At 47.6% G+C, this 27201-nt stretch overlaps 1 protein-coding gene across 1 annotated transcript in view; it reads right to left on the reverse strand.

Annotated features, from left to right (window-relative positions):
- MAML3 (mastermind like transcriptional coactivator 3) overlaps positions 1-21575 on the reverse strand; it is a 244594-nt gene extending 223019 nt beyond the window's left edge. The window contains exon 1 of the mRNA XM_059826935.1: positions 21138-21575. Coding sequence (XP_059682918.1) covers positions 21138-21575 — 438 coding nt within the window. The remainder of the gene's footprint in view (positions 1-21137) is intronic.
- Positions 21576-27201: the final 5626 nt, after the last annotated feature.

A 27201-nucleotide genomic window follows, 5' to 3' on the forward strand; every position in this document is an offset into this window, starting at 1 on the left:
AAGCACCCTCATATTTCTCCCCCACGTCCTTCTAAGGGATAAAGCGCTATCAGAATCAGGTCTCCAGCAAATCCAACACAGACTTAAAACTCACTGGTGATGGAAACAGGTCTCAATCTGTACGGATTTTATTGTCATCGATACAACTAAATAACGAGGAGGAGGAGACTAGGTAAAAAGATGCATTCCAACGAGACAGGCCAACAGATACTGAACAGCAGCTGAACAAGATAACTTGGGAACTTGAACTCACCTCTACTAGGACTTTAAAATTTCTTGATTACCTTTGATTTTTTCCCCCTTTAAGAACACGAAAACTAGCCATTTACCAGTCCAGGCACTGAAACTAAGACTCTGGAGATGATACCAGCATTTCACAACCCTCAAGCCCGTCTGCTAATTAACTCTAAACATTGTGGAACGAAACCTGGGGCATTACTCTTTAAATTAAACACAAATATTTCTTTTGTCACTATGTCTGCACACTAGTTAGTCAACAGGGAAGGGAAAAGGAAAAAAGTGCTTTTTGGAATCCTCCACCAAAGCAACTTTGCATTCCTAACACCTACTAAAATAGTAGACCACCAGTTTACAATTCAATTTCTACAAAAACAGCTTCTGTGTTTTACTTAAACATTTTGTCTTTCTTCATTGTTTTTGACACTTAAAATGACAAATGATTCTGAAATTGCACTTGGCATGTAAGAAAACTTCCCATTATGGTATCTCATAAAACACAGTTAACTTGGGTAAATAGAAGTAATCCGTTTACCCTAGTTAGCAGAACAGCGTGTTCATTATGTCTGTTTGCTCCGAAGACCACACCACACACCTTCACCACCTGGCATGGACAAAACCCATCTGATCTGGAGGCTGGAGTGGAAAAAGCACCATTTTCTCCTATGATTTCAAGCTAAAGGCAAAGGGACAGGGAGGACAGAGCTTGAAGTCCTTAGTTAAGAAAAAAATCTCATTGAGGTCCCACTGATTTTTAGCCCAGTAAAAATGAAAAGAACAGAATGAAAATGGTAAAAGCTTAAAAGAAATTAACTGTATATAGACAAGTTCCATTATGATACAAAATATTTACCGCTCACGGACATCTGTAGAAATTACACATTTGTGCTGCATTATCATCTAAATCATACTGTTAAACTGCTCAACCCTTCCTTATTCTGATACAAGATTCATGTTGAAAAAGCACAAAGGAAGATGTTTTAACTGATGAGCATAGCAAAGGAAGCGCAGATAGACATCAGACAGACCGTGTCAATGACTTCAAATAGGGCGGAGTAAGTGTAGTGCTAAATGGTAGAGGGTCTGAAGTCCCAGCCTGTTCCCACTTAGTTTGAAGGCAGAATGGCTGATATAAATCAAAGTGATTTAAATTGCTGATTTTAATCAGGATTTAAATTATCAGGCAGGAAACCCTGATCTGAATAAATCAGTTTGGGGGCATTTGTGGATTTGTAATTGTTTTTCTAGGGAAGGGTCAATTCTTACTGGTTGGTAACTATTAAAACATGTTACTTGGCAAATCCATGTGTCCTTTATATCTGATACTTTTTCTTGATATGTGGAAGGACTATACTGTTGTACAAAGGCCATATTTCTTGCAAGACAATTTCTTCCTCTTTTAAACTTTCTGTTTGCAATTGCTACAAAGCCACGTGTAGATGCAAAGTGAAATTCTAATACAGCAAAACACTGGTTTTTTAATTAATTTTTTAAAAAATACATTCAGTGTTTCTGTTATGCAAGAATAAAAGTTTATCAAACTGTTTTTTCTCTGTATTTAAAGAGCTATAAAAATTAGTTGATACCTTGTCTTTTGCCCCATGGGAAGCAGAAATCTCCTCCTGCTCTCTCAACAATCAGCTTTCAGCCTTAAATGAACTAATTGAGCTGAGCAAACCGACGAAGACACCGTGTCAGGACCCACGCAGAAGACTCCTATTGTCTTGGCTAGAATTTTAGGACCCCCTTGTTCCAGACTATTTCCTAAATGTCAACCTTTGCTCGTTCAATTCCCTTGAAAACTTCAGTACAAAAAAAGCGACCGAGCGCCGTATTTATGGTTGGATTACCAGGTGACAGGGAGTTTAGGCATCAGTTATCCTACTTTCACATCTAAATTGTGTTTAAAAAAATTAATTTTAAGTTTACTAATTGAGCTCACAAGTCTAAATTATTAAAAACTGGGTAAAAATAACACTAATTGAGGGGGGGAATGTTATGGGGAGGGTGTTAAAAATAATTAAAAAAATCACACGCCAAACAAGGGCTTGAGCAGAGAAATGGAAATGAAGCCCTATAACAAACAACTCATGAAAGAATAACCGCAGCTGACGTATGAAACAAACCCCCCTCATCCATCAGTTTATTCTGGTCAGTTTTGAATTACCTTTTTGGAAGGTAGACTGCAAGTAACCAGAGGGACAACAGCATAACCTCAAAAACTGGGGGAGGAAGAGTGCTTTATGGACCTGAGGAAAAGGAGTATTAGGAAAAGATATTCTAAATATCAAGATCTTGTTTCAAAATTTCTTGTCTTACTATTCTAATTCCTTCTAAGTAGGTGGGTGATGTGAAAATCCAGACAGAAAGTGCACGCGAGGGGTAGCGATGCTGCTATTCGTGTTTCTTCACTATGACAGGGACTATGCTACTGGAAACGTGAAGGAAACCCTTCAGACAACTCTAGTGATCAATAGATGTGGCTTAATTTTAGTCTCTGTCTATCCTTCTTCAGCTTGCAAGGAACAGGATCACTCATGTCTGCAGAAAAAAAGGCAGCAGATTTTTCCTTTACCTGGTCTAATCTATTTTACTAAGTACAGTAGCAGTTCTTCAGAAAAAGACACAGCGTAATTGCTACTATTACCAGCATTATCCACCCTGTGTTTCTTAGTGAATTCTTCACTCGCCGCCTCTGTCTGTCTACTTTCTGGGGCAGAAGCTGAGCGAACAGGGCAGAGTACAGGGTGCTCAGTAATACACGCATATAAAAGCGATCAAAGGCTAAAGTACACAGCGAATCTGCAAGCCTTTCTCACGGATCAGTCCGTGCCAAACCAAGAAAAACAAATGCAGAAATACTATATGATGCTTGTTTTAAAGCTGTTGTCAAATCTTTCTCCCACTGCACAAAGTGAGTGAGAGAGACTGTGCAAAGTGCACTGAAAGAAACCACTGCAGAAAATTATTAAATAAAAAAATAAAATCAGAATACACCAGGTGTCATATGAAAGGGACACGTTTCGTACAGTATCTTTTTTAGAGCATTTGCCCCCCTACCACAAAACAGTTCACTGAACAGTTGAATTTTAGCCCCAGAAGGAAATACTAGTACTTTGGCCATTACTTTGTTTTAATAAATTACACTTTAACACCTGGAGCAGATCTCAGTCGGATAGTCACCAACAGCATGTATTATTTTACGAAAAAATAATTTTAAAAAAAAGGAGACATTTCAAACATTAACCCCCAGTTAAAAGAAGTTATGCATTCCCAGCCATCTTAGCGGCTCTGTAGAAACACGCAAAAGCAAGGCAATTCGAATTAAAACCACCACGCTCTTAGCGCGAAGGTGAAGTCGGAAGCTGCTTCAGGGCTGGGCGCCAGCAGGCTCTGGCCATCCCGAGCTCCATTCCAGCCCACCTCACGTGGGACAGAGCGGCAGCTCTCCCGCACGTCGCGCTGGGCTGCGGCCGGATTCTCCTCGACGTGGCTCCCCTTCCACAACCGCATCAGCGGCGGCGACCGGGCACAATGGGAAGAAGCCCGGGCTACAGCCAAACGGATCTGCCCGGTGGCCATCACAACAGGCGCTCGCGTGAGTGTGTGTGCTCCAGCAGCTCGACGGGACTCCCCGCAAGCGGGAAGGGAGCCAGAAGGACTTCTCGGCTCATCTCCGTTTCCTTCAGCTTTCAGAGAAGTTTGTCCTCTTTCTCTTGTCCGACTCAGTTTCCAGCAGTGGGTAAAGATTAAATAAATATCCCAGCTAATGAACAAAAAGAGGTAATATAAAACCTTCCTTCAAATTAAACTTACTTCCTTTTACGTAAAACCCATCTCTCGCTCGCGGGCTGCTGACCAGCACATCAAGGAACGAGTAACAGAGAGCGCACATCTCCTCCTGCCGCCTAAGCCTCCCGACAGCCCTGCCGTGGCCAGGACGGCTGGCTATTTGTATGTCCAGGGTGGCGCGTGAGCTCAGCGCTTATCACCAAGGTTTTCCCCTGCACACAGCAGCAGTCCCAAGGATTTTTTTATTTTTTAAGTTGTGGGAAGGGGCTCCAGATATTATACACCTAAAACATCTTACACTTTCTGAGAGATTTAAGTAACTTCTTTACTCCCCTTAACTTGTATTTTAAGAACAGTCTTAATTTCAGCATTTATAATTGTTTTGGTTAATTCTTTAAGAGTACCTAATGTACTTGCTCATATGAATGTATTGAACTAGTAAATGCTTTTAATATTAAATACGGAAGAAAACAGCTTTTTGATGCTCTTATTTATCCTGCAGAAAAACCCCGAAACCCTGAAATCACACGAGTGGATTAACCCAGAGCTCAGCACATGCTGACTGGGGACCAGTGGGATTCTGCCTCTCCACATCATCCTTCTCCAGCTCGAGCTGGAGTGCTCGGATGGATCTGACAGGACAACGGGGAACACAAGCCAACAGCACAGCCTCCTCATTCCTTTTTACCTTGTGCTGCTGGTAGCACGAAGGGCAGATTAATGCCCTTTTCCCAGTGCTTCCTCGTTTGCTAGACTAACACGGGCAGGTGTTACTGCTCAAAAAAAATATCGAGCTGGCAGCACCTCGAGAAAAGGCAGTCAAAGGAGAAAGCCTATTTTGGCCCATCAGGGTCTCCACGCCGTGACAGGCTGTGCGGAATTAGCCCTTCCAAGTCAACAGCTATTTGCTACAAAAATTCAAGATGTATTTTTTTTTGGTTGTCCTGAAGAAAACCTGCAGCCTTCGCGACTGTGTGGGTCAGAATGTATTTCTCCTCACATCACACCAAATGAAAATAGCTTCACATACCACCACTGGGAAGGAGATTGCCACTTCTCCATTCCCATACATTCTGCTCAGTGAGATGACAAGATTACAATCCAGTTTTCACGAAACAATGCTCTACCTCACAAAAGTTTCAGCCAGAAAGAATAAAGCCAACACTAAACAAATTTTTAAATATAGCCTAGTTCTGAAACTTCATCTCCCATGTGTGACTGAGCCATTATTGAGATAAATCCACATGCCAGTAATTTGGGATACTGAACTGAAGCGGCCAGTGAAACCCTGTTGCAGAAACAGCGAGTTGTGTTGTGGGTTCCCCCCCGCCCCTTTGGAGGAATTAAACTAACTTAGCAGTGCCAGGATGAAAGGCCTTCGCAGAAAAATGATTTTGGAGGAAATGAAGACTTTTTCCAATCACATAATTTTCTTGAAGTGTCAGAGCCCTCCAATTCTTCAAACTTCCACCTTACAAACGGAAATTAAAAGTATGGTCCCAGTTGTCAAAACACACATTTACCATAAATAAATCCATTAGTCACTGCAAGGTTCTCTCTATATGAATTATACTGTCTTACGAGCAATTTTGGCGTGAGGTTACTGAACTGTAAAGGCTAGCTGTACGTCTCTTCCCTGATACTTAAAACACTAATGCAACATCCTCTGCTACAAGGAATGATAACCTTAGAGCAATGCGATGTATTTATTATTATAAAGCACTTGTGAAAGTATGTTTTCTTAATAAAAACCGAGCCATCAGTGGACATCATTTACGCTGAATGAAACCAATCATATAGCCACTGCACATAAATATAAACACATACCCGAAATGAACGTACAGGTTTACTGTGAGGAAGCAGAAATACAGTATATTTATGTGCTTTTACGTCAGTTATACCACCCAGAGAAGTCACGTTCACGCACAAACGCTGAGAATTCTGAAGATTCGGGTCTCCCTCCCTGGAGGGGCAGACACATGCCCTGCCGCTGGAAGGAACAGAAGTGCTCTGGTTTGCACTCACAAATCCTTTATCCTCTTTCTTTCAGCCAGAGCCCGGCCCACACACCTCAACAATCGCTTAAATCTAATCTCTCCTCAACTTGCAGCAAGATCTTGCATTTGACGTGTGGCTTTTAATGTCTGTATTAGTTTTTAATAGCTTACAGTTTGTGGATCCTCAGCTTTCAGGGAGGGAGCGGGGGTTTCCCGGCAGAGATGCGGGTACCTCTCAGAAATTTCCCATGCACAAATTGCCTTTCTTAACTGCCACTCACAGAACATTGCACGATCCCAAAAGCGTGCAGACAATATGTGAGAAGTGACAGCTCTGGATTTCTGAATTCTAGAGTTTAGAAATAAAAAAAAACTATACACAGGGAGCATTGGAAGTGCTGACATCCGACAGAAAAAAAGTTAGGAATAAAATTGTCTTCTTAAATGGCTCAAATACAAGCAATGAATCTCTATTTTTTGGGGGCAGTTTGCCAAAACTCAGTTTACTACAAGAATTAGCGTAGTTCTTTACACAAGTATGGGGTTCTGCCTGTCAGTAGTAACTTTCCAAGATATCCCCCCAAATTTGTTCTAAATATTACCACAAAGCTTCCACAGCTGTCTCCACGGATCTCTTTTACTTTGTTTCTTTTCTTACATGTTCTGTGTCTCAAAGATGAGCTAAATGAAGTTAAATGACCCCTTTAATACCTCATTATACAAACAATCTCTTTACAACGTAACATAGAGTAAGAGATTGATTTATATTGATATATACAGAACAACAAAAGGAACAGAAGCAATACATAAAAACACAGCTGTTAAGAATGAGAGGAAAATAAGCACACCATTGCTTAATATTGCCAAAACACACGAGACCTTCCGTGCAGTTCTACAGTCCTAGGAGAAAGAAAAGGGTCTCTCTCACAGTCCGGCGGATCCTACATCCTAGGTGTGAAACTCGATGGATTTTCACAGAATCACTAAGGTTGGAAAAGACCTGTAAGATCATCAAGTCCAACCATCAACTAACACCACCATGCCCACTAAACCACGTCCCACAATGCCTCATCCACACGTTCCTTGTGGAATTTTCCCACGCTCTTGCAACATTAAGCATCCCTATCATTCTTCTCTTTACCTCAAAGCCAAATTCAAACTTCTTGTGATGAAGGCAAGGTCAAATTACCTAAACTGGATACAGATACTTCTCGGACAGGTAAAACGTTGTGCTGAAAATACACAGTCAGCTACATGTGTCCTTCTGCCACCCCCCCAGAGGAAAGAGGACAGCTCTGTGACATGAGGTCCCTTACTGAAACTTCACTGTTATGAATGTTTACATCTCAGTGTTAGGACTGAAACATGAAATACTGCAGACAAAACTTAGTTCCATCAACTCCCCAAACAATTTAAGTCTGCAGAAGGCATACTTTTGGATCATACAAATCCTATTACAAAGCACTCTTCAGAGTTCTTAAGACATTCTTATGGAAAAACCTCAGTTCTTCTGCCTGAGACAGTAACGGCCCAAGTTGTGCAGGTCCAAGTATGCCTGATGAAACACAGGATTAATTTTCAAGCTCACCTGTTTAACAGTATGCAACTCAATTAACCACTCCAACGACCTGAAGTGCTAACCACCCACTTCACATGCTATGGCACAGCCAGGATTGCTCAGCCAACACAAGGATGTGATTATAACTATGGCTTATTGCATTATCACATCTGTAAATCTTTCTGAAAATCCTGGCTGTTTGGTGGTGTAGCTTGACCTCAAGGACAGAAGCTCATTCCCTCCCTTCCAAAAATATGAGATGCTACCACCCAAGGGAAAGGAAATCTCTCATAGCTGGTTAGTAATACAAAGCCTGCGGTGCGCTCCTCGGCATTTCTCTCTATATCCATCAGAAAACAGGAATACAGCCAGCCACTAAACCACCGTACCTAAAATACTTCCCACTTGTTCTACTGGTTTGAGGAATATGCATTGCCTTCTACCTGCCATAGCAATCAAGTCTGTAAATTGGTTTATATTAGCAGTGAATGTATACGCAGCAGGGGAAAAAAAAGTATCGAGATGTAGCTTGTTTTAGCAAAACAAAGCTAATCCATCAGGAGAAAAACCCACACCACTTACTTAACCAACTTTAGAAATGTGTAAATCGGATTTGGACATAAAGGACTTAATGTACACACATCTGTCTGTTACTAATGTGCAAGAGGTCACTTGGGCAATGGTTTTCACATGAACTGCTGCAGTCTGTTGGTGACTTCCAAGCAATATGCAACAGGTAACTAAGAAAAACAAGCCTGCTGCCTGCAGGCTTACATTTACCGAACGACTGTCATATAAATTCATTATCCGTGCCACTGGAAAGTTTTTCCAATTCCTCAAATCTGAACAAAACCAAAACAAGTCACCACCTAATTTAACAACAAAGCAGAAAATCAGATAGCAGAACACACTGTAATGCTTTGATAGACATAAGATCTGGAAAAGCAAGAAAACCCAACTCCAAAATGGCTGATTTGCCTGATATTCATGGCCAACCATGAGTACGGCCCACTTAAAAGCCCCAGCATCACACTCTGGCTACTCAAGCTAGCAAAAGCTGCGTTCATTCCAAGCACCTGTATTCTCACTGACGAGCTGTGGCCAGCGCTTGGTGAAGCCCGAGCACACGGGCGGAAGCCAAGTTCTACTCTCCAGCCTGGTTCAACAAGGCCAACACCCTCTTCGGTGTTTCTGCGCCTCTGCCGCAGCCGATGTGTTTCTGTCCAACTCTACCTACCCTAGTCCGGGTTCTGTCCATCTCCTGACCCACACTTTCTTCCCGTCCACTTCCCCAGGTCTCTGCAGTTCTGATGCAGCGCCTTCTTGTTTCTCCTTCCAAACTGGAAGGACCCAGCAGCGCAGAGAAGGCAAGTTTTCTTATCTACCGCTCTCAGGATGAACGGGCTAGCGGTCCTTGAGAGCTGGGAGGAGGCACTGGGGGAAAGAACCACCAAGTTCCTGCTACCGTAGGTGGGAACATGCTCTGGGCCCACACGGGCACCTTCCAATTGGTCTATCAGGGCTACAAGGAGGCAGACTATAGTCAATGTGGATGAAGTCTTCAGCACATGTTAGCAAGCAAATGCTAAGCACATCAAAGGTATATTTCCTCCCCCCTGATAATAAAGTAGCCAATATCCCTCTCCTCTCTACTCCCACTGCTGCTCGAGGGACCACAAACGGCAGACCGCAACGCGTAATTCAGATGCGCTACAGTTTCTCATTGTAAAGGTCTCAAGAACGTCCAAAAAGAGCAGGGAAAACAGCGTATTTTCCCCTAATCCGAATCTCAGATTAAACAAGTAAACCACTTTAGGCAAACTTCTCCCCAAGTTTCCAACTAAGAAAAACCAGCTTTGAAAATATAAGCAACCGAAACCAGGATTTTTTTTATTATTTTTTTTTAAAAACCCACACCACACGGCCCTAGGAAGGCAGCCTTACGATCTACATGTGAGCGCACCTGCTGCAACACACAGCCTCTGAGGGGGTATCCAGACAGGTGGTTACAAAACTCTGTCATAAACTGCAATAACATATACATTTGACTTTCTCATCTGCACTCAGGCTACTAATCCATCTCCACTAGGACAACCGTAGGGACAACTGTACTTGGCATTCTACCTTTTTAAGCAGAAACAGGCAAAACCAACCAGCCAAAAAATAAAAACCCAACAAGAATAACAAGAAACCCCACGCCACAAAACCCCCAACCAATTAAACCAAGGGCAAAAGCAAGAGAAAATCCTACCCAAAGTGAATTCTTGCAAAAATTCTGTCAATGTGCATTATAAAATTAATAGTATATGGATCTTGTCTAGTAAAAAAAGAATTAAAAAAAATATATATTGCACTGATGGAAGTTTTATACAACTGTAGGCATTTAGTTTCCTCCCTTCACAACAGGGAAGACATTTGATTTTTAGTGTAAATATTGAATCTTAAAACATGTAAGAACTGTACATTTGTAAAAAAAAAAATCTCTGAATAATATGAAATATTTTATATGAGTTTGTTTATGCTGTGTTCCTCTACAGAACCCTGGGTATATGCCTTAATCACTGTTTTTTCCACTTACTGGCCTCAGTTATCTTCCTACATTTACAAACGTCAAAGTTTGTAGATGAAGAGCTCAGAAAAGCTTAAGAAAAAAGGTGCGTTCTAAAAATGGAAAAAAAAAAAAAAAGTGAAGTACTTTGCTTAAAATTTGTTACATATTCTACTGTTATTTGAGGAGACCAGCACAATTCACTCCTGCCATTACCTTTATGGGCAAGCTAGCCAGTCCAAATCTGTTCTGATAAAGAGTTTATGTGACTTTACGACACATATTCCCCATGCATTCACTATCTACAACAGATAAGTCACAGATTTGGGAAGTAAATAATTTTGAAACCAGAAACAAGGTCTTCTCAAGTAACCACTAGTGAAACTTGACATATGGAACACAGGACATTAGAAATACAAATATTGCTAATGCTATTGTTTATCTGTTGTGCTAACAGGGGGGATTCTAACAGGTGAGCTAATTCTGAAATAAAACATCTGAGAAAGGAGAAAAACACAACCAAACAAACAAAGCCAAACAAACAAACAAAAAAAATCCCACTGAACATCCCATCACTAACTTATTTAAAAAACAATTAAATCACCTACACCAACCAGCATTCAAAGTACAGTTTCATGAAAAATCCATTCAGAGAATTATAATTTACATCATCTTTACTAATTCTCATATTGCAAAGCAAAGTTGGCAGATGTTGCTTCACCTGTGATTTTTTCTCCTGGACTACTTGAATAAAAGTTACTATCATATGGCTCAGAGCTGGATTCAGACAAAAGGAAAATAAAACTACGTGCAAGTGCCTTTATCTTGGACACAGCAGCTCACTTGAGTATTACCTCAAGTCCCATATGTAAGTCAAGATACCACATTCCATGCATGGTGATACCTTTTACGTGGGCCTTTCATAATTATTTTACCTAGTTTATTTTTCTACATGAAATTAAAATGAGCATAAACATGTCTAAGTAGCCTAAAAAAAAAATAATATGCAGTTACCATACTGTAAAGATCAAAGTCATATTCTTCCTTGTTTTATCGGAGAGGCACAAACAAAAGTTTATCAATTTTCAGAAGGACATTAGGAAACAAAAGAAATATGAACACAAGCGCTTTTTTTTCCTCCCAGGAAGGCCAGCAGTCACTTACCTGACACAAGTCCACACTGTGGCCAGCATGACGTCTTCTTTGGACTTGACTGGGGTGAAAAGATGTTCTTCTCAGCCTTCTTTACCCTTTGGACCATCACCTCATCCTTACAAGTAACTGTATCAGTATTCCCAAAGACACTTCCTATAATGCTCTGTCTGGTGGTCCATAAACCGCTGCAGTATTTCACTCCCCAATTAACTACAGCTACGCACCACAACGACCAGGCTTTCACCAGGGAGCTGACCCGAGGACACGGGCATGGTCACAGGGGACAGGCAGAGCTTGTTTCACAGCTTTGCTGACACGGCTTTCTGCCCCCCCTTTCCTCTAGCCCCTCTTCCTCGGTACCGCACTGGGCAGTTTCACCTCCCGACAAAAAATAAACACCCTTTTTCTCCTAGACAGGTAATTTCCCCACTATCTTCCTACCACAGACGGGCTCGCCAGGCCGGCACCGGCGCAGGTATAGGACTGCAGCACAGAGGGAAGAGGAGGAGACCACCCCATTTCATGGCAGCAAACTGTTAACTTGCTTCAGCTGCCTCACCTAACTAACCCTAAAGCAGTAACATCTGCAGAGACCATGAAGAGGTTAACGAGTTAGGTTTTCCACAGGCGGGGATGTTTTCAGTACCTGCATAACAAAGTTCTTGTATTGTATGCAGCATGCTATGAGAATGCAGATATTTCATTTGGATAAACTACTTAACAGACACGTAAATGTAATGTGTTCTTACCACTGGCTTTAAGTAGCATGAAATGTTACAGTAAAAACAGAGTAAGAGACAAGTTTGCCATTCCTGAGGAATCACTTTTTCAAGATACTTGGTATTTTGACACAAAACGAAACCCACAAAATACCGTGTTTCTTGTATTCAAATATCCATAGCAACTGTAAGAAAGATGGCCCATGCCAACTTCCCAGAAGCCTTCTCCGGCTGTAGCTAGACTGCCATACACTTTATCCCAGGAACAGGTGAGGGAGAGGTGAAGTTTTTAATGCCGCTGGTCAAAATCAATTTTGGTTTTGCTATGCTACCTTCACAAATCTCCATTATCCCTACCCACCGCTGGCATTTCCCACAACAAACACGTTAGCGAGAAGGGCACTAAACCCTAGTGTGAATATAAAGTTTTTTGTTTTGCTGTAAATGAAATGGAGGAGAAAAAATAAATGGATTTTTTGTTGTTTTGCATGATGTAGAACACATATTAAAGCGTGTTAGAAAAAATAAGCTCCAGTCAACTCCCCTGGGGTGAAAAAAAGGTAAAGCCAAATTCTCTCAGGTGAATTTTCCAAACTGCAGCAATCCAGCCTTTAAATAATCTTTCAGCCTACAAACTAGCTAGCACAAATTATTTGTCATCAAATTAGGAAAAAAGATAGCACTGCAACCTCAGCATGGTATCTCCACTTTTACTGGAAGGCAAAGACTGCAAGCTCAGCCCAGAAATGTGCTGTAAGAGAAGGACCTACAGATTATTTTGAAGCATTACTTCACATCCAGCCACGGACTGCACGCCAGAACGCTTCAGCCAATTTGGAGCTCAGACAATGCGGCCACCGTTCAGTTACAGAAGCCTACGGTCTTCTGTACGAGTCCGCTAAAGTCTTCAAAGCTACATTACCTGCTTCAGTGACAACTAAAAATACGTATAACGAAGAGAGATACTGCTTGCCAAAAACATCATTAAAAATCAGTTACCTAATGCCAGTAGCAGTTTTCCCTATGCTGCCCCAGTTACGCACTGGAATGCAGTCCAGAGGAATCAAAACAACAGCCACCAGCTTCAGAGACAAAAATGAACCGCAGCAAAAATCACAGCTGAAACGTAACAATCTTTTTAGCAGCCTAAAGACAACCACTGCCAGCTAAGGCAGCCGTATTTTAAAGTCATTTTCTCAAATACTAGAGAGTCTGTAACCACAATATTCCACATAAACAGAAGCGGGAGGAAATGCTACAATTTCTCTTTTGGCTAAGTGCTGGTCTGTCCTCCTTAATGTAAGGGAGTATCTTAAACGATTAAAAAATTCCAATACTTTCCAGAACTCTTCCAGCGTCTCATCTGCCATAACCACCTCCCTTCCTCCTTTAGATGAAACACAATGCCAAAACATCACAGCGGATTAGATATGAGCTAAAGGAAAGAGGCTGAAAATATAGAAAACGGGTGCATATCAGTGGTTCTTAAACTTTTGGGACTAGTATATCCCCTTTCACCACCAAAACTGATCACTGATAAATCCTTTCGCTTTGTCTGTCAATGCAGTTTAAAAACCAGCGTATATGTACGTATACCGGTTTATAGAAACACGCATACAGGCTTCTTGTCGTGATAACACCCAGGGTCAGAGTAAGGTTAAGGACCAACTCCCTGCTCTTCACCTGGGTACACGACATCCAAGGACTTTCAAACAGGCCTGAGATTTTCACAAGCAGCATAAAGACGAAGCAGATGAGCTACGCCTTCACTGCAGCACTTCACAGCTGTTTGTGGACTCTCAAGACCACGACAAAAATGAAGTGGAATTGTTGTATGAAACCCAAACTGCTCCTGGATGGCACGTAGTTAAAGCAACGTAGGGAGGAGGCTGAAGTGTGAAGGAGGGAGGAGGGGAAGAGGCACAGCCCCACCTTCTATCAGTCCAAACGCAACTCCACCCAGCCTCAGTCGCTGAGAGCCGAGAACCTCATACAACGCTACAGAGCCCTATACGAAAACCTTACAGAAAGTGGCCTTGATAAAAACCAAACACGGGAAAGAAAATCCTCGACCTGTTGGTCTTTCTGTTTATTAGCTTAACTATTCCAAAAGTCATGAATTCAAACCTCTTTTCTACTCCATGTGTGCTGTGGTTGTGCAGAACTGACAGCAAGCAAACAGCAACAGATCAGCTTTGCTACCAACAGCACTGCGGCGTTAGCCTCAGCAGTTACACCGACGGCCAGAAAATACAAAGTTCCTATGGGCGGACACGCGTCTCTCTCCTCTCAGGTCAACTAAACGTTAAAGTATTCTTATCTCCTCGCCAATTTTAGCTGTATGTGGTGGCAAACAAAATCAATACGAAAGAGGGAAGTCTTGAAAGAAGGCAGCTCAAGCCCTCCCTGTAAGCATAAAGTTTCAGCAGCTGCTATCTTATTAACTACTGCAAGTTTAAAAAGGCATTTTCTCTTAACTCCTGTGAAACTGGGTTTCAAGTACTCAAAAAGCAAACGATGACTTTTGAGCTACAGACATTGTGAAACTGAAGTGTGTGAGGGGGAAGCAAAGGAGTAATCAAAGTTACGTGATTTTGTGATTCACCATCTTGGACAAACTAGGAAAATAAATACTTCAAACTGCTAAGACTCCCCAGTTCCCACTGAACGTACAAGTACGTTGCTTATCTGAACAGCCTGTGAGATCCCAGACTGGAAAACTGATTACAGGTTTGTAACTTCAGTCTGAGATTGTAGCTCACGTTTCAATTCACAAACCAATACACTTGAAGGATTCCAGCCAGCAGTTCCTGGCTGCCAGACCTGTCCTTAAACCTCTGCTAAATCCCTCACGTGAATTATGCATATTGGAGTAATACGCAACCAAACGTCACGTACGTGCAAGTGTTTAAGTAAAAGTGAACTCCAACTCTTTTGCTACTTACAGCCTTTCCTGTCTCAGGGCCCGCGTTCAGGAGCAGAATCATGTGCACTGACACCAACCAGGTGTTACTTAGCTCAAAACGCACGCTACCAGGTGAGCACGTTTTAACTAATAGGTCCCAGATGTTTATCCTGGGATAAGGGTGAAGTTTCACAAGACGATTAAGGTGTTGCAAGACTGAGTTGCCCATGGGAGGGACAGTCAAACAAATCATGGATCTGATCCAGCAGAAAACTAACCCAGGAGAAAAGGAAGGAATGCGTCTGTCCTCCCTACCTGCTCGGTGACCAGCTGAGGCACGGGAGAAGGGCTAGCGTGAGCGCAGGCAGGCAGCAGGAAAATACGTCACTGACAAGAGCATGGAAGACGGGACTTCCTCAGTGGTGGCAGCTCAGGTTTACACCAGCTAAAGCCACCGGTGAAGCCTTAAGCTTTAGGTCAAGTTACTGTAAATTTAGGTTAACCTAAATGCAGCCAATTGTCCTAGCACAATCAGGTGTTAGTATTTTTGGCTTTACATTAGCAGCATGAATTTTGGACATGTTCCAGCCAAAGCTCTTCCTCCTGAACTTGACAATGCCTAGAACTTCACTGCAGGACTTTCGACACGGGATATTTGGTCAAGCTGAAGCTTCGATGTCACTCTGACTGGCTACCCTACGTCAAAATACAGCTCGCCCCGCTCCAGCTATGGCCCCTCATTACCCAACCCACTGTCTGTTAAAGGGACACACTTTCTACCAGAGCATAGAAAGGTCATCAGAGGCTAGGAGTGCTCGAAGTGAAGAGTCTCTCCATGCCTTTCAGTTTGCTAAGCTGAAACCTATTGTGCTGACTAGCTGCAAAAGGAGGTCAACACAAAAACTCCTCGTCCTAGAGGACAGTAATCACACAGGAGCATCAGGCGTGAGTTGGTATGAAAAGGAAAAGAAAAATGGGAGAGGCTGCGGAATAAGAAAGACAGAGAGATCCACCCTTATAGGAAGAGCAAAATAAAAAGGCTTACAGGATGACTCCGTCTATGATGCATATGAGAGAGAAGGAGCATTGCTGGCCTGGGATTTAATTCCGCTATCATCCCAGTTTTGCATTTACTACTGACTCTACCCCAGTGTGAGCAAGATCAGATGTAGCTTATTAACTAAAGAGATGCTTAATCCTACTTAGTCATCAGGCGTGAGTAAGGGCTGCAGTATTTGACCTCTTGTGGACAATAAAAAGAAACATCTGAAAAATCATCTTTCTTTTTCATCTTCACAATGCTAGAGAAAGAGACATTTCCTATAGTGTAACTGATGAACTCCCGAGCACCTGTAAAGTAAGTTAAACAGCAATATTACATGAGAAAGAACACAAGAAATGTGCAGAGGTTTATGAACATACACAGAGGTACACATTAAATACAGCAGGTGTACGCTTTAAAAAACTACTCACAAGACTGACAGCATTCTTTGGCACTCAGTTTCATTACTGACATTATCTGTGAATCACCAAGACAAACTAAGAAGTTACTCTTTTCACTCGGGATACCTTTTTGAACAAAAAGGAGAGACTGGGGGGGAGAGGGGAAACTACTTGTCTGTGGTGGACTGTCTGCCAACAAGGAAGAGATATAACCAGATTTCTAGAATTCTGAGCACGTCATTCTGTCCCTTCGCAAAGCAAGCTGGAAGGACTGGCCTGCCCGCCTCCCTCCCTTCAGGTAGAAGGGCAACGTGATCATTAACTTCCACGAGGCAGTGCATCAGCCCAGGATGGGTAAAAAGCAGTATTGGAAAATACTGTATTTGCCAGCCGTGTTTTCTCTAGCTTCAGAAAGTAATTCTGAATTGGCCTAGTATGCTTTGGCAGGGGAGCAGAAAAGATGATCTAATAGGTCATTTGACTTCCGTCACTAATTTCTGTGATCTAAATAACATTTTATGTTATTTTATGTTTAAAACTCAATTTCCTAAGGACTGGTTTTAGGGTTAGAAATGGTCAGTATGACAGTAGCTCTCAAACCCATAATGATGCTAAATAAGAAAAGTCTTGAAGAGCTTTTAAAATAGGAAGAAGTGGCTCCAGCCCCTTTATACTTCATAGTAGAGCTCAGATGCAAATAAACGTGCAGTAGAAAGTCAGTATGGTAATTACAGATGTAGTGTTTCATTGGGCAAAAAAATGACACAAAATGCACGATAAGAACAGCCGTGTCAGGGGTAAGAAACGGGGGGTGATATAACTTGAGATATTTATTATGTATTTGGCTATTTCTTCTATACTTGGGTATTTATTATGTACTAAATATACATCATTTATTATCTATTTTATATATAACGTGTGTATATGTACACACACACACACAAAGTATCTCTGAACCACACACAACGACATGGACGCAGAGCCAGAAGCCTCTTGCACTTCAAGGAGGAAACAAGAAGGCAGATGAGCTCACAAAGAACCAAAGAACTGAAATAATGTGTTGATATTTCCTGGAACCACTCCGAAGATGAGCAGCGGAGTTTTGGATGGGCTGCAAATTTTCCCAATACTTCCTTTGAGAACCAAGTTGGTACAGCATTCGAATAATCCAACTCAAAGGCACGGAAAACAACTTTGGCTTTTGCCAGGTTGAACTGGGGCGAGGGGAAAAAAAAAAAGTCCAACAATTTTAATTTTTGTGCACATCCCACAATCAATGCCTTGGGGATGGGATTAAACTAGTTGTGAAAGCCACTGTTCTCCTGAAGTAGAAGAGGTTGAAATGGCTACAAATCCCGATCATTTCAAAACGCAGCAAGTGAAAACTTGGTCTATACCAAGACACAAATTCAGAGTAGATCAGCAACTCATGAAATACGGCCAAGCCCGTGCTCCTACACCCCCTCTTGAAAAAAAAGGCTCCCATCGATAACTGCTTGTCAGTTGACACAGAATCCTAAACAGTGGAAACGGCACAATCCCTGTCACGAACTCAGGGAGCCAGGGGGTCAACCCCGGGGGTGGCGACAAGGAGCACCGTACGGACCGGAGAGTTTGTACTCCACCAGCTGAAGAAAATCAGGGGGCACGTCTTCAAACGACAATCATCTTCCGAAGACGGTTTTTACCCAGCTTGCCAAAAGGGCACCTCAGCACGTGTGTCAGCCCAGCTTCCGGGCGCGTTGGCCGGGTGCCTGCTGCCCCGAGCCGGCACACACCTCCCCTCCCTTCTCAGCGCCCCTCGATTTGGAGAGGGACACGCACCCTGATAATACTTTCCTTTGATTTGCCCTGGTAAAAAAGAATTGGAAACACTACTTCTTCCTACCCTCCTTGTGTTTGCTGTCGTTTAATCCTGACTGCTTCATTTCCAAATTGTGCGGTTTAATAATCTGAGGGAAGAATTTAACAATGATTTTGTGTGAAGAGTAAAGTGGTGGCAGATCCACACGACTGTTCCACTGCAAACCTCTCAGCTGGAGTCTACCAGGGAGTAAAGAAAGAGAGAAATGTAGTTCACTGTTTTCTCACGCCGAAAGAAAACGTTAAATAAAGCTGAACTGTTTTGGTAAATAAAAACCATGCCGCACACAAACAGCAAAACTTACCAAGCTGTTCTGACTGCTGGAAATGAACAAGTTGGGGGGGTTTGTGCTATAAAAAAGCATAAACCTCTCAAAGAAAATACTTTTCAATTGCTTTAAAAGGAGCGATTTCTCAGGTTTTAAGTATTGCTTTCACGTGCCTGTGAATGCTCCCTAACCTTCCTAGACACTAGGCAAAAATCGTAATTTACACTCTACAAGTGAAACAAAGCAGATAACCTTTCTAAATTTTTCGGCAACATTTGCGTACGCGTTCTTAAAACAAACAAACGAAAAGGTTGATGGAAATGGGTCATTTTTTTATCAAGTGTTAGAATTCCGCTTTTTAAGGTGAAAAGCATAGCGCACATGGAGTACGTTTAAACAGCCTGCAGACCGTAGCACCAGAATTGGGTTACGACGGATTTCTCAGCAAACTACCCTCTGATTAGGCTACTCTCAGCTCTTCCAGCGTCCCGACCTGAAACAAACCAGTAACAGTGAAAGCTGTAACTGCGTTTCCTCCTTTTGTTACTTTGTTTCCACAACTTTCACATCCCGGCTTGGCTTTGGGTCTCTGCCCCAGACCTTCAAGGGAAGGCCCCCGCAGGAGCCCCGGCCCTCAGGGCTTGTCCTCGGGAGGAAGGGGACGGGGAACCCGCCGCCAGCCAGGGCCTGGCAGCAGGGCAGCCGCTCGGGGGGCAGGCGTGTGCCCGCCATGCTTCCCTGGGGAGGCACTTCGGAGCCCTCCCGAGCCTCCGGCCCCCTTCCTGGATCGGGTGGGCGCGAGGCGGGATGCGAACAGGGGTTTGAGGGCAGTCTGGCTGAGGAGAGGCAGTCCCCGCCTCACGGAGCGTGACCAGAGGCTCCCTGACCGCCCCGGGAGCGGAGGGAGCCGAGGCAACGCGTCAGGCGCCCGTCCCGACGCCTCAGTCCTGCGGGCGGGGAGAGCGACGGGGCCGTGCCCGGCTGGTACCGTCGGTTCCGCCGCTTCCTCTTTGCGGAGCGGCCCCCCCGCACACCCCCCCCCCCCCCGCCGCCGCTTTGTGTGGCCGCTGCCGGCGCTCCCTCCTCTCCCCGCCGCGGCGGGAGCCGTCCCGCTCCCCCGCCTCCCGGCCGGCCGCGCCGCGCTGCCGGGGGCCGCTCTCCGGCGGGGGGAGGCGGGAGCCGCGCTCCGCTCCGTAGCGGCGGGGCGGGCGGTGGGGGCTGCGCTCGGCTTTTGTTTGCCGCTGGCCAAGCGATCCCCGCCTCCTCGCCCTACCGTGCCGAAGCGGGGCCGGGGGGGGCAGACAAAGCGCCCGGTAGGACGGCGAGGGGCGGAGGGGAAGGGTGCTGCCCGCGGGACCGCGCGGCGTCGCGGGGGGGGGGGGGAGCCGGCAGGCGCCCGGCCCGCGTCAGGGCCCGGGGAGGACAGGCTCGGCGCGGCCCGAGATAAACACGCTGCTCCCTGCTTTCACATGCGGGGGGGGGCGAGGGGGAGAGCCGCCGCCGGGCCGGCCGCCTCCCCGCCGCTTTGTCACGGAGACCCCCCTCCCCAGGCGGGGGCCGGGGCAGCTGCCGCCCCGCCGGACCCTCCCGCCCCGCCGCGCCTCTCCGCGCAGCAGGGGAGGGCGGGGGGGAGGGACGTGCGAGGCTCGTAAGCCACACGCTGCCGTCGCACCTCCCCTCCCTCCTCCCCGCCGCTCTCCGCCGCCCATTGTGCGCCCGGCAGACGGCGAAGAGCCAGCTGCCCCGTGCCCGCCCCCGGGCTGCCGGGCTCCCCCGCCCCGCCCCGGCACGGCACGGCACGGCGCGGTCCGGGGCGGGGGGGGGACACACGTCAGGACACGCACGCGTGTCCCCCACGGCGGAGTCGCCCGCTTTGCCCCCGCCGGCCGAGCCGAACACGCCGCCCCCCGCCCCGCACGGCTGGCGGCCGCGACCTGCTGTAAATAAGGCTCAGGCGGAGCGCGGGGCCCGGCTCCCCCCGCACCTCCTCTTATTATTCATCGGTGCAGCCTGGGAGTGGGAAACTCCGCTTCCTACTCGCCGCTACGCTCCTACCGCCTCAGCCCCCGCCCCCTCCCCCCCCCCCCCCCCCGCGTTAAGCTCCTTAAAACCCAAGGAAACTTTAGGAAGCGACTCAGCCCGAGCTGCTGGCTGGCGCGGGGAGCCGGGCTCCTGCACGCCGGGGCAGCCCGGGCGAGAAACCGGCCCAACTTTTCCTCCCGGCCCGCGGAGCCAACTTCCACCTTCCTCCGCGGCGGGGTTTAAAAGGGCGCCCCCCCCCCCCCCCCCCCCCGCGGAAAAGCCGTGGCAAAACACGCACGCACGCACACAAAACCCTGCTCCGGCTGTCGGCAGCCCGCGGCGCGCGCCCGGCACCGCTCCTTCCCTCTTCCCCCGGGGCAGCGCTTCCCTTCTGAAAGAGACGGGGGAAAAAGTTTGTCCGCTCCCCCCGCCCCTGCCCGTGAGAAGTTGCGGAGCCACCCGGCAGCACCCCCCCCGCTCGCCCAGCCTGCCCGCGGCCCTGCCACCGCCGAAAGTTGCGCCGAGCCCCCTTCCCACCCCCCTCCCGGAAAGCGCCGGGGGCGACCTCCGGCTCATCCCGGCGAGAGCCTCGGAGCGGACAGCGACCCCCCCGGCCCGCGCCCCCTCACCATGATCAGAGTGTGGTTCCGCTGCTCGGCCGTGGCAGGCTCGGCATCCTGCTGCTGTTTGCTGGGGTGCTGCTGCTTGGGGCCGCCGCCGCCGGCGCCCGTTTTCTTGGCCCTCTGCTCCAGGGTCCGCTGGTAGAGGCTCACCGTGTCCCTGCGCTCCAGCTCCAGCTGCTCCGCCTGGGCTTGCTGGTACCTGCTCTCGCAGTTGACATGGTGCCGCCGGCAGCCCTCGATGCGCTGCCGCAGCCGCTCCACCACCGTGCTGTGCTTGGGAACGCCGCCGCCGTTAGCGTTATTGTTACCGGGAGCAGCGGCAGGAGGGCCGTGGGGAGTGCTGTTAACCCCGATACCGGCCCCGCCGAGGCTGCTGTTCAGGTTATTGTTGATGCAGATACTGCTGCCATTCGCGGCGGCAGCGGGGGCTGCAAAATCCCCCATCCTCTTCCCCGGGCACACTATTTTGGAAGAACTTTTTATCCTACCCGTCACACACGCACAGTCTCCTCCGGGGTCCTGATGGGATACTTTTTAGAGAACGGGAGGAGGGGGGGGGGAGGGGGCACCACCATGTATCAGGGAAACAGCGATCCCAAGCAAATGTTTCTCTTTCCCCCCAGCCAATCCCTCTCGAGAAGCTCCAAAACATTAAAAAAAAAAAAAAGAGGGGTGGGGGGGGAGGGAAATAAAGGGCGAAGGTGCTAAAAGGTTATCGCCAGCGACACGGCCAACAAACACCCGAAAAAAGCAGCACAACAAACTAAGCAGCGGCGGCAATTCGGGTAGCAAACTCCGGGGAGATCAGAGCAGTTCCTTTCCTCCTCTTTCTTTTTTATAATCCATTATTTCGGAATAGATTCCGTGAGATTTCCGGAGGTTTTGCCAAAAGCCGTCTCTCCCCATGTATAAAGAGAAACACGCGCGCCCCTCCACATGCACACGCAGGGACATACAGCCCCGCTCACACGCACGTTCGCACACACACATCCACGCACAAGCGCACGCTGGGCACCCCCGGCGCGCTCACTCGCGCTCCCCGGCATCAAAGGACAGGCAAAGCCGCTTTCTTATTGTATTTTCCTTCTGGAAAAAAAGTTTGGCTGTTTACGCCGCACCGTGTTCGCAAAGTACTTTGGCCGCTCAGCTGCATTTCAACAGGAACCTAAATCGCAAATCCTCGGGCGGGGGGAAGCAAACACAGGGGCAATCCGGGCCGAGCGGGAGGAAAGTCGAGCTCCCGAGTCCCCGCGGAACGCCGAGCTGCGGCAGCCTCCCGCGCCGCGCCGCGCCGCCCGCCGCTCCTCCCGCCACCGTCACCGCCATCAAGCGCTCGCCTCCTCCGCCGCCGCCTCCTCCATGCCAGCGGAGTGATACCAGGGCAGGAGCGCTCGGTAAACACGGCGGCGGCGGCGGCGGCGGCGGCTCCTCCAGGCCGTGAGGCAGACCCGGGGACAAGGTGCAAAACCCGGCACGGACGTCGCCCAGCAGGAGCGGACATGGCGCTCCCCACCCCCGGCGCCCGCCGCCGCGCTCACGCCCGGCCGCGGCGCGGGGCGCCCGCGGGCGCGGGGCGGCGGAGGGGAGGGAGGGGAGCGCCGCGGAAGGGGGGGGGAGGGCGACGAACGGGACCGCCGCCCCCGGGGCGCCCCGCGGCCTCCCGCTGCGCGCCGGGGCTCCCCGCACCGCCCTCTGCGCGGGGGGGCGGCCGCCCGCCTCGGCCGGCCGGCGGACGGGGCGGCCGCGGCGCCGGCTGCGCGCCCCGCGGGAGCGGTGCGGTGCGGCGGGGGGGGCGCAGCGCCTGTCCCGAGCCCCGGCCCTCGGGGGGGCGCCGGCGGCGAGCGGGGGGGGGGGGGGGCGCGGCTGTTGGCGGGCTGCGCCCCGCGCCGGGTTTCCCGTCTGTGTGAACTGTCGCGCAATGACCGCGCAGGGCGCGCGGAGCGCTGCGCCCGCCGGGCCGAGCGCTGTGTTTGACACAACGGAAGGGACGGGAGGCGCTGGGCAGGAACGCCGGTGCCGGCGGAGGGCGGCTGCCTCCCTCCAGCGCCCGCCGGTCCCCGGACCCGGAGCAACGTCCCGCGAACCGAGCGTTCACCCGCGCTGCGGACAAAGCTCCTGCACGCAGGGTGTTGATGGCTATTTTCTAACTAGCGCTCGAGACGGGCCCTTCCGGTCCTTTTCTTTTTAGTATACCTATAGAAACGAGAATTATCTCAGGGAGACACCCTTCTTCTCCAACGCGCAGCTGGAGACGAAGAAAATTGGGAACTCATACATTAGTCATGAGATCTGATTTAAACCGTCTTCATTTCTCCCATCGCAGATTAGCGTAGGGTACTATTTCTACGCCGCTGACAGCGGCAAAAGGCTGTCTTTGTCCTCCTTAAGTGCTCAGCGGTATGAAATTGGGTTCAAATTTCATTCCTGTTGCAACAACCCCTGACTACGTTGAGATGGAAATTAATAGTGGGCAAATGGAATCGGTAATTGGCACCTTCCCTGCGCTGGGACTAACGGGCACGTCTCCCCCCCCCCCCCCCCCCCCCCCTTAAAACTTTTCTTCAGTGCCCGTTTGAGAACCGCAGTGAAGCTACTTACTGCTCTTCGCGATCGCCGGTTACCGCTTTATCACAAAGCAAACGGGGGGAAATTGTAGCTCTGCTGAGAAGCCGCCTAAGGGAGGGGAAACGGCAAACCCTGCGTCATTTACGAAGACGGGCATCTCTTCCCCGGGAGCCGGGGGATGCGTTGCGAGCTCTTCGGTCACCGCGCCTCTGCCCCGCCCGGCCCCCGAGCATCCCCCGGCCGTGCAGGAGTACCTGGGACGGGACGGAACGCAGGGACCGGGGGGAGAGGAGGAGGAGGAGGAGGAGGAGGGGGTTTTCTGGTGCGTTCGGGGGTTTGACTGTTCGTTGCTTTTCTGATTGCTCGTTCGGGGGTTGATTGCTCGCGGCTTTAATCGAAAGGGCAAGTGCCGCCCGGGCCGGGCCGGAGGCTGCTGCTGTCCAGCCCCGGCCCGGCCCCGGCCCCGGCCCCGCCAGAGCGCCCCCTGCAGCCCGCCGGCTGCCAGCCGCGCGCCAAGGGTGCGCAGCCCCCACAGCACCCAAGTCCGCAAAGAACGTCTCTTCTGCCCGCGGAGTCAGAGATGCACGTAAAAGCAGTGCGTTTGGGTTTGTTTGGTTTTGTTGTTGTTTTTTTTTTGTTTTTTTTGTTTTTTTTTCAGACTGCTTTTTGGTGCGTTTTACACAAGTTGTGTTCTTTTCCTAGGAGTAGGACAAATACCGTTTGTCAATCTATCCCGAGTCACACCAACATACCTCAACTCCTTTCCCGGCGGAAAAGGACCTGGGGGTGTTGATCGACAGCCGGCTGAATATGAGCCAGCAGTGTGCCCAGGTGGCCAAGAAGGCCAACGGCATCCTGGCTTGTATCAGAAATGGTGTGGCCAGCAGCAGGGAGGTGATCATTCATGCCCCTGTACTCGGCCCTGGTGAGGCCGCACCTCAAATACTGCGTTCAGTTTTGGGCCCCTCACTACAAGAAGGACATTGAGGTGCTGGAGGGTGTCCAGAGAAGGGCGATGAAGCTGGTGAGGGGTCTGGGGCACAAGTCTGATGAGGAGCGGCTGAGGGAACTGGGGTTGTTCAGTCTGGAGAAGAGGAGGCTGAGGGGAGACCTCATCGCTCTCTACAATTACCTGAAAGGGGGTTGTGGTGAGGTGGGTGTTGGTCTCTTCTCCCAAGTGAATGGCGACAGGACAAGAGGAAATGGCCTCAAGTTGTGCCAGGGGAGGTTCAGGCTGGATTATTGGGAAAAATTTCCTCACCGAAAGGGTTGTCAAGCACTGGCAGAGGCTGCCCAGGGAGGTGGTTGAGTCACCGTCCCTGGAGGCATTTAAAAGACGTGTGGATGAGGCGCTTAAGGACATGGTTTAGTGGTGGACTTGGCAGTGTTAGGTTTACCGTTGGACTTGATGATCTTAAAGGTCTAAATGATTCCGTGATTCTATGATTCATTACATCACTTTGGCAGCAAACATGGTATTTTTTAAGCACATGCTGGATTGTTACAGGATTAAATTCCAGCCTATTAACAATTTAGGAACTTTTTATCTCTCAGCTACGCCCCTTAGTTCTGCCAGGCCGCACGGCCCAGGGGTGATGATTTGAGTAACAACGCTCCGTAGTGACCGGTGCTTAGCATTAGAACTTTTGCAAACAGATCCATCACCAGTTTTGTGAAAAAACATCGGAACGCATTCTAAAAAGAGTTGATTCTGACCAAAAGATATTTGTTTTAACCTCAGCCAATCAAAAAAGATGAGCAAATACATATCTGCCTGTTTTCCCACTCATTTTAACAGCAACAGTGGTGATGCCTGCATTATTCTATAGTACAGCCTTTTATAAGATAAAGCCCTATCCCCTATATCTAAAAACAATCAACAGAATCAGTATTTCATAAAAAATGTTATTTTACAGCTGTCATCCAGCACCTAAGAGCTCGCTGAAAATTTTCATCCAACAGGAGAGTTTTCTTCTAAAACCAAGCATTGAATGGCAATTGTAAAATAGCATAGCAGAGGTAAGATTTCACAGGTCATTTTTCCACCACTTTTATTTTAAGGATACTTAAACAAACATGTACCAGCTTCTGAAAAACTAAGGCCAAAATGAGCTAGTTAGGGAACTATTTAAATTCAATTTTTGTGCAGGACAACACTTCTGCTAAGTCACTGAGTCTGGATAATTAAAAACAGGAAAAAACCCCTGAGATTATAGCCTGGGCAATGCAAGAAATAGAGAGATCTCAGCGTCGTCCTACTACTGATTATTGTCATTAAAACAGATGCTCTTCACAACCTTGACCAAACAACTCTGTTCTGTGATCGGACACAAGCACAGACTCACTCGTGACAGATGTGTGCACTTACATTTATCACCATGGACTTAAGGCACACTCACCTCTTACGTAGTAATTTACTTTGCACGCACAAACATGTATATTTGCTCTATACCTCCCCCCCCCCCCCCCCCGCACATCAGCTATAGAAGACTACCTTCACAACTGGAATTTCAAAGGAATCAAATATATCAGAATTGTAAGCGATGTAAGATGAACTTGCTGATGCCAGCAGTTGAACACTAATGCCTACTGGTATCAGCTGACAGGACACTAATTACTAGTTACAGGAGATGATTGCTTGGTAAAGGATCTATTCAACGAGTTACGATTTTCAAAAATTATAAAGTACAGGCCTGATCTGTGAAAAGATACGCAGTATGAAAATACAGCATACGTTCTCAAGATGATTATCATGACAGAGATCTGTCTAATTAGGAAGAATCTATTTTAATGCTAAGATATGAAAGAGCCCAGCTGGGAGAGGAATTTAGAGGAAGACACAGAAACATGACTGTTAAGCTGACAGCAAGTGCAGCCTAAGCATGTTCCAATGACAGCTTCTAAAAAAAAATTCATCTCAGCATTTAATCAATAGTGGTTTCAGAACAAGTACAGCCTTACAGATAATCTAGCTAGTCATATTAGTGGGAGGGGCTCCATAAATAATACCGAAAATACGCCTTTGCAGAGCAACATACTGAAACCACTTTCCTTTTGTCAGCTGAGCTAGGGGTTATCCAGTAGATGGGCAACATCAAAAATACCACCCTGAGGATAAATATGAATCCCACTCCATTACAAACCCCTCTCTCATTCCCGGCGCTGCCAGTCAGGTTGGAAACTGCAGTCGTTGCAGCAGCGAGTTTCAAACCATCTTGGGCAACAGACTAACCTTCAGAGTGGCCGCCTGGGTAGAAACCTTTCTGAAAGCTCCTGCTATAATTAAATGGTTTATGTCTAAATCCATGGATGACACGGTGACACAGGCATCTGCTGGAAGGCGAACCTCGAGTCAACCACGCAGTGCGTTCACTGAATATAACTTTGAAAACCAGCTAACAGACACTTTTTGGGCCTGCCAGAAGCAGCGTTCTTACACGGCGAAAAGGGCTTCGGAAGATTTCTGCTGAAGGTTCTCTTGGACACAGTGCTATCTCACTGAGCA

The sequence above is a fragment of the Gavia stellata genome, chromosome 19 (assembly GCF_030936135.1).
Source record: "Gavia stellata isolate bGavSte3 chromosome 19, bGavSte3.hap2, whole genome shotgun sequence".
NCBI classification, from domain to species: Eukaryota; Metazoa; Chordata; class Aves; order Gaviiformes; family Gaviidae; genus Gavia; species Gavia stellata.